This window comes from Ailuropoda melanoleuca, chromosome 18 (genome assembly GCF_002007445.2).
Source record: "Ailuropoda melanoleuca isolate Jingjing chromosome 18, ASM200744v2, whole genome shotgun sequence".
NCBI lineage: Eukaryota > Metazoa > Chordata > Mammalia > Carnivora > Ursidae > Ailuropoda > Ailuropoda melanoleuca.
This window is the reverse complement of record NC_048235.1, coordinates 22939806-22948323: the sequence shown is the minus strand read 5'-3', so window position 1 is coordinate 22948323 and position 8518 is coordinate 22939806. Positions and strand designations below refer to the sequence as shown.

The following is an 8518-nucleotide window of genomic DNA, read 5'->3' as shown; positions in this document are numbered from 1 at the left end:
CCCCCCCCCCCACCCAGCTTATGCAATTCTGCCCTCCCGCGGCTTCCAATTGCCCCAGTGACTTTTGTGGGGTACAACGGCAAACGTTACACGCCCAGCCTCGGCTGGAGAGATCCTCTCGCCGCCCCGGCGGTCGTTTGCCCACGGCTGGCCCGGCCCGGCCGGGCCTGGCCGGCCAATTACAGGAAAGAGCGCGGCAGGAAGCGAGCGGCCGCGCCGGCTTGCCCAACTTCCACCCCATCCCGAGCTCCTGCGGCCTCGCCCCGACCACCCGCTCCGCTCGGGACGCTCCCTTCAGACCGCAAGGCCGCGGCCGAGGGAACCCCGAGCCTGTGCGCCCCTCCCCGCGCCGCGTCACAGTCGGCTCCGAAGGCGATCCCCATTGTGACCGAAGCACCCCGGGGCGCCGCCCCCTCCCACACCCTCCAGGACCCCGAAACCCTACAAGCGGGAGTCAGGCGGGCCTCGGTGAGGCAGAGAAGCCTCCCTGGGGCGCAGACCAGCTCCGGGTAGCCGGCCCGTCGGGGAAAGGAGGGTGGGGTCGGCCGGGCCCACGCCGCATCCCCGCGCGGTCACCTGCTCGCAGCGCCTCGCAGGCGGCGGCCAGGGCCTCCCGGTAGCGCCCCTGGTGCAGCAGCTCCCCGAGCCGGCCGGCCGCGCGGGCTCGCTCCCGCTGGCCCGGGAACCACTTCTCGGCCAGGTGGTTGAGGACGACGCTGGTTCTGAAGCCCGAGGCGGCGATGGCGGCGGCCAGAGGCGGCGGCCGCGGGGTGGTGCCCTCAGCATCAGTGGCGGCGGCGGGCGGCAGCCGGTCCCGGCAGAGGCGGCAGCGGGCACGGAGCTCTCTCCGCAGGCAGCGACGGCAGTAGCTGTGGCCACAGGGCAGGGTCACCGGCTCGCTCAGGAAGCCCCGGCAGCCCAGGCAGCTGAGCAGCCCGCCGGCACCGGGGTCCGTGCCCGCTGCCAGGGTCGCGCTCCAGCCCAGCCCGTGGCGGAGCCGGTAGTTGAGCACCAGGCAGTCCACCAGGGTGCCGAGACACTCGGGCCTGACCGGGGCCCCGCGGCGCAGCGCCGCCGCGTACGCCTCCAGCGCTCCCTTCAGGTGGCCGCCCAGCGCCAGCAGCTCGCCGCGGCGGAGCAGCAGCTCCCAGCGCTCCGACTCCGCCGCCGCGCGCTNAGCGGGGCGGCGCGCGCCCGGGAAGCCCCGGGGGCGGGGCCTGGCGGGGCGGGGCGGAGCTTCGCTGATGTGCCCGGGACTCCCCCGCACGGCCTGCGCCCGGGGTCCCGGAGGAGCTTACCGCCTGGCCCCGCCCCTTCCGAAGCCCCTCCTGGGGAGGAACGCGAGGTCAGATGATCCCCCAGCGGGGATCTAATTGGCTTCTCCCGAAACAGGGGCCTGGCTTGTAATTGAACAAAGGCTCTAGGAGCCCAGGCCTCCACCCGCCCCTAGCCTTTCCGCTGGACGCCTACCCTCACCTGCTAAGGCTTCTCTCCTTAATGCTTGCTTCGTGGGTGCTTTTCTGCCGGCGGCTTGCCTCCCGGGACTAAAGCCCAGATCGCCAGCATTCCCCTGACTTACCCGGCGTCCTGAGTGGGGACCCGCCCTCTCCTCCGGGCCAGTGGGAGCTTCCCCGTGTAGATGTCAGGTGCACCTCTGCCATTTTTTACACCCAAGTTACAGATGGACATATCGAGGCAGAGGACCTGAGAAAGCGCAAAGTGAGTCTGATGACTTACTCCTCAAGTCCAGGCTAGGTCAACTTTAGAAACAAAATAACCCCACCCACGTTCCTGAGCCGACTGCTTCCAGACGGCAAGACAGTTTTCCACAGTGGCAAGTTACTGCTGCCTTTCCAGTTTAAAACAAACCCCCATCTCGAGGAAGAAAACCCGCAGGTTCCCAAGGTGTCAGACGGCACTCTTCACATCTCATTCAATGCTCCACAGCTGGCTAAGGCCTATATTTGACATTTTTAAAGAGAAACCACCAAGATGAATAATTTTCATATGTCAGTCACAATAAAACTACAACCCAAGCAGGGTCTGCAGTATTGCCAACAGAAGAAAAAAAATGATCTGGGTTTTGTATAATGGACTATATTTCCTTTAAACTTGATGTCAGAGAGTTTAAAGCTCTCAGCTAAAAATATAGATTTGATTATAGGCTACTAGATTGTTAATGCTGGAAGTGACTTAGAACTTTTAGTCCTTTTTCAGATGGTTAGAAACAATGCCCAGAGAGGGAAGGTTACCTGCCCCAAATCACACAGCTAATAACATACAGAGGCTCTGCTCCCTTCTCTCATTTCACTGTTAGGTTACTCTGTTAGATTGTACAAATACACGAGATTTGCAAAGTAAAGGAAGCTGGTAAATGGAATGTTAACCTGAGTGTGCTATGCCTGAAATTGGCTAACGTTTAATTAACATTCTTCTTTATATGGAACAGGCAGTTAGGCTCAAAACTGCTTTGAGTTACATATGTTTTTACTACACAATGAGCAAATTCTGTAACTTCAGAAAAGATGTAGATGTATTGCCCCAAAAGGAACAAGGAAAAAGCTAGCTGAGGTTCCCGCTCCAACTCAGTGCAGAGGCAAACAGTTTCATTTACCATTCACATTGCACCTGAAACAAACTGTAGCCAAGAAACAAGGAGCAACTGCTAACCATTTGAGGTGGGGAATATTGGGATTAATTCATAAGCGTAAACTTGAATTTAATCCTCACCCCCCATATTACTACCTTCCCTCAATATTAATAAGAATGACTATAGTCAGATGCCGGCATACTCATTTCAGACTTGAAACAATAAGCGGTAAAACAAACATCCGTATGTAGATGGACATTGACTTTTGGTGATACATTCCTGTCCTTAGCAGCTGCCAAAAATGTACAATAGTAAATACTTAATACATGTGTTCATGATTACACATGAAGTATAAATTGATAAATACGCTTATATTTCTTTCAGATACAGTTCAAGTCAGGTTTTATTATGGAATTTCCCCCCAAAGTAAAATGTATGGTTCAGAAAATAGTGTGATGTATAGCATCTGTCCTTTGGAGTTTCTTTCCCTATTAACGTGACAGATAACCACCTCTGATGCTAGTGTGAAATAAAATGGTATAATTACAATAATGTGAGGGGGAAAAAAAATGGGACCGTGGGAGGAATCTTGCCGTGATCTCCTTGGCATTTGTGAATGGTTATAATTCATGTTTGCTGGTTTATACATTTACATAACTGGTTCTCATTTATGTAACTTATTTATGTAAGAGGCTGTACCGCCTCTGTGGCCTTTGTGTGCTGCACAATTTCCCTCTGAAACAGGAAGTCTGGGGCAAAACAATCACTGGCTGTAGACAGGTCACTCTTCCATCATTCCGTGCCACCAAGAGAGGTTATGTATGCACTTCGATGTGACTGCCTTTTAAATTAAGAGGAGAGAAAAATTAGTACCTTTCTTCATTCATTTTCTAAAATTTGGACTTTGGTCTCTGGCTCACCAGGGAGGCTGCCGTGGAGGAGAGGGAACCCGTGAGCCAGCCCCCTGGCTGGCAGGAGTACCCTGGGGTGAAGCTCTCCCCTCTTTTCCTGTGAGCGTTCCTTGCTTCTATCTTTGCTAACAAAGTAGTAAAATCATGAGATTTGTATTTTATTTCAGTTTTTTAGTGTTGTCTTCTAAAATAGATCAGTTATGTAAGAGAGTAAGAAGAAAAGCATATCTGTTTCCTAATTTGGAAAATGCTTATCACCATCGTTCCCTTCTCCCTTCGTATCCCTGCCCTCCCCCCTGCCACACCAGAAGGAGACTTTTCCTGATATAGTTAGGTAAACTATTTAAGAATAACGTAACATAGTGCTTTTCCTGGACACGAGTCAGCTGAAGATGTGTATTTGAGCCTCTTTTTTTTTTTTTTTTTGCCGTGGGTGAATTTACCATTTGTTTCTTCACATTCTTACCATTAAAAAAGAAAGACTGAATTTAAGCTTTAAAGAGCCAAGCAAAAGTATGTCCTCTTCCTGATTTATTGCAGTTGGTAACATTCTAGTCACTGCATGGAAAACAGTAAACTCTAAAGTCCAATATAATCAGTATACACCCACTCGCATATCTGAACATAAGGCACAGATGAAAGGGTCTTCAGAGACCACTTCTCACAGCCCTCATTTTATGTGTATGAGAACACTAAGATCTGAGAAACTCCTGGCTTAGTGGAAGTCCTACCGGAGGGGCAATCCGCAGACCTGGGGCCACCCATTTTTGTGCTATCTGGGAGGAAGTCACCCGGCCTCCCTGAGCCTCATTTGCCATCTGTAAAACGAGGGAACTGGAACCATCTCTCAGGTGCTTCTGCCCCTGCAGCTGAGCCCTAGGGGTTTGTCTGAACACAATTGAGAGGAGGCAGAGTCTTCCAAGCTCAGGGACACAGCAAGGCGACACCTGTTACGTGAAAATGTAACAGCAGAGGCTAGGCTGAGAACAGAAGAAGGGGGTATCAGGAAGCACACTTTGCTGAGGCACACCCAGCTCTGTCCAGATCACGGGGAATCAATCTCTATGACAGCATTCTCAGTCACAGAACAGGGATCTCCCACCGCACCCCTACTGTAATTCTGTGAGAGGCTGGAGAAAAGTCTGGGCTGGGGGGGGGGGTTATATAACTTGGGCATTTGTAGGGAAGTTTATGTAAGATGCTAAAAATACAGTATATGATTGCTATAATGGTGCTCTAAGTGAAAAGCCCTAATGAGGACAACCTGAGTAGGTTAAATAGAGGTGATGCTAAGTAGATATCTAAACCCAATTGTCTGCAGTGACTACTGTCTAAGCAAGTACAGTTTACTACTCACTATTAAACTATTCTGTTATCGTCATGGGGAACATTGTCAGTGTGCTCAGGGAGCACTACCCTTACCATGGGCACCATTCTTAATTCTTCTTTCCAATACTCTAAAAATCTAGAAATACTAAGTATGTAACCCACATTCTATTTTATTGGTAGTCAAATTCATAAAATGAATATATTTCCCAGTATCAAGCTGTTAGAAAAAAAAATAGACACAGGAATAAATCCCATCTATTATTTAACAAGCTCTAAGAATTAACCACATAAGAATTCCTCTGGTACTCTCTATCCTCCTTCCTTGCCTGCACCCTGCCCCCATGCATTTGGCATTTATCATCATCTGATATATATAATTTTCTCCACGCTCGAGAATGTAAACTCCTTAAGAGCTGGGATTTCTGCCCATCCTGGTCTCACCAATGTGTCTCCAGCACCCAGGGTACTGAAAAGACACTGGACAATCATTGTTGAATGAGTCACTGACAAATTAATGATATCACCTAATATTCTTCATTCTTGTTAGTGATGAAAATATATTTACCACTAACGCACTAGCACAGTTTATTTTCTCCACTCCTCCTCTCTTTGTCTCATACTTCCCTCCTGGTCTGTCAAAAGATCTTTTTCGCTCTGCCTTCAGAATATATTGAGAACCTGACCCCTTCTCACTGCTCCCTGGGCCCCCTGACCTTTCACCCCTTCCCTTCCTCTCTCCACACTCCCGTAGTGACCCTGGCCCAAGCCACCAACATTTCTCCTCCTAAAATAACACAACCAGTTTGGGTATTCTTTAGATGAGAATTTTGCAATTGGAAACAGCTATAAAGAAAATTATATTCAGCAACACTATGTATGTATATACACATCAAGAAAACAAAGAAATATATAGTTGAACAACACAAGTTTGAATTGTGCAGGTCCACTTACGTGTGAATCTCTTCTGATAAATATAGGACGGTACTGTAAATGTATTTTTTCTTCTGGTTTTCTTAATAATATTTGCTGTAGTTTACTTTATTGTGAGAATACAGTATAAATACATATAACGTCAATAAATATGTTAATCAAATGTTTGTGTTATTGATAACGTTTCAGTCAACAGTAGTCTATCAGCAGCCAAGTTTTGGGGGAGTCGAAATTTATACGTGGGTTTTCGATTGCATAGGGGGTCAGTACCTCTATCCTTTGCATTGTTCAAGGGTCAACTGTATAAACCACCTAACATAATAAATGAAGCTTTAATAACTTGAAAATTATAAAGCAGTAATAATTTGGATAGAATCTAGCATGATTATACTATTATTATTTAGAAATGCCTGTAAAACTGGAAGAGTAGAAAGTCTTTGAGGATTTGAGAAGACTTGGTGGGATGCCTACATGGGTCAAAAAATCTTGACCCATGCTCCTCTCTTTCTCTCATATTTCCCATACACGAGGCTAGCAAATCCTTTTGGTTCTACCTTCAGAATGTATCCAGAACCTGACCCCATCTCACTCTGCCTCCTCCCTGGTCCAAGTCACCAGCAGCATCCCACACCTGGATTACGGCCACAGGCTTCTAACTGGCTCCAAACCCCTTCGTTCTCTTATCAGCACAGCAAATAAGGTAATCACCTTAAAACATAAACGGTATGCTCCTCGAAACACAGCATTCACCCCTCATTTGGCTCATTTTCAGCTCCTGTGTGACTTTTTTACAATCGGAGTTATTGAATTGTAAAAATTTAAGATTGCGATTCATAGAAGAATGGGTGATGTGTATAAAGTGAACATGTGTCTAGTTTCCTCTGAAAGACTGGAATACGTTATTTGGGTGGGGTAGGCATTTGAGCTGGTGCAGGAGATCCAGCATGTTAGGTAGGCAGATCCCCATGAGTAGATTAGGCCAGATGACCTGTGTCCCAAGATGGTCCACAAGTCCTCTGAAAAAGGAGAGATGATGACTTCAGGTGATGGAAGAGTTCACAACCAGAAGATGAAAATGTACAGATGAGAGAGTCAGGGCAAGGGCATAATGGTGAAATGAGCCACCAGGTTAGAGGCTGAAAGTTAAGAGAAAACCAGAGGAAGGGAAGATATGGAACGTATCAGGTGGATATGTGTTACAGACCATCTTTATTCAATGTCCAGTGCGTGCTCTAAGCCAGGCTGGCTTAGGGCGTTGGACAAGAGGGAAGGATGTTTTTCTATCCCTTTTCCAATTCTGAAATAGCTAGATGAAGGGACATTCTTTCAGACTTAAGCGAAATAAATTAAGTAAACAACACAGACTCTGTCATCTGTACTGAAAACTATCATAAAAATAAATAGTTTTGAACAAGTTTAAGAATGATGGATACAATAAAATACTACTAAGGGAAATCAGGCCTAACCGAAGTTTCAGGTTAGTCCAGAAAGACAGTGATCTACCCTTTGGTGTTTCTGTCAGTAAGAGAACACTGGGCTGGATGGTCCAGAGACTTAACCCCGTAAGATAGTTCTACATTCTTATGTCTTGTCTTAATTCATCCCATTAGCTCCCTTAGGAAACCAAATCACAAACACATAATAACTTCGAATAAAATGGCTTGCAATCAGAAATGTCTCGACTGGAGCTGTAAGTAAAACGTGAAGCATAGGAAATGTTCTGTATGTGTATTGGTTTATGATGACCCCTTCTCACTCCTAACTGGCTAGTTCATATAAACTCCCAGAATTCAGGCCACTAATTTAATCTGATTCTGACCCTGATCTTTGTAAAAATTCAGGACCTGACATCTCGGACCCTGACTCACTTGTTCAGTGACAACACTTCTCATCCAGTGTGGAGGGAACCAAAGCCTCCTGCAAACCCATTTATTACCAGGGCGACTTGACTATAAGTGATTTTAGAGGATTTATTTATCCCGGTATCACCGTATCATTCTCCCCTATTACATCAACTCAGGCCTAAAAGAATTAAGGCCTATCCCTCAGCAAGTGCTTCTCCAGATTTAGATCAAACCTTTCTGAGCAGAAGGGGCATTCTGAGTAATAGAACAGCTCCATTTTTGTTTCTCTTAAATTTGATGTGGCCAAGTTATTTGACTCCAAATATAGATAGCTAGATAGTTCAGATGCAGCTCGCAATGGCTGTGAATACTAAGCTTTCATCTACAGTTGACCCTTGAACAACACAAGTTTGGACTGTGAAGGTCTACATCCAGGAAGATTCTTTTTCCATAGATACAGTGCAGTCCTATAAATGTATTTTCTCTTCCTTATAATTTTCTTAATAACATTTTCTTTTCTCTATTTGATTTAGTGTAAGAATACAGTATATAATACAAACAACATATAACATGTGTTAATAGAATATTTACGTTATCAGTAGGCTCTCAGCAGTTAAGTTTTGGGGCAGCCCCAAGTTATACTCAGATTTTTGACCAGGCAGGGGTCAGGGCTCCTACCCACCCCTACTCCCCTCATATTGTTCAAGGGTCCACTGTATATCTGTTAAAACAACTTGCTTCAAAGACTGTTTTGGATTTGTTTCTATGATAAATCAAACTTGTTTTGTGTTTATCTGAAAAAAAAAAAAAGAGCTACTTATATGTATAAGAGAAGTTTGCAAATGCAGAGATGGTGTCAGTTGAAGGACACCTTGTTGCACGCAGTAATGCCAAAAAGCATCTCACCCAGAGTT

General features: G+C 46.6%; 1 protein-coding gene across 1 annotated transcript in view; it reads right to left on the bottom strand.

The window, feature by feature from the left end:
• The window catches only part of LONRF1 (LON peptidase N-terminal domain and ring finger 1), a 37962-nt gene extending 36273 nt beyond the window's left edge, over nucleotides 1-1689 (bottom strand). Inside the window, exons 1-2 of the mRNA XM_034647772.1 lie at nucleotides 1580-1689; nucleotides 577-1217 (exon numbers count right to left, since the gene is read on the bottom strand). Of these exons, the coding sequence (XP_034503663.1) occupies nucleotides 577-1217; nucleotides 1580-1689 (751 nt within the window). The remainder of the gene's footprint in view (nucleotides 1-576; nucleotides 1218-1579) is intronic.
• Nucleotides 1690-8518: the final 6829 nt, after the last annotated feature.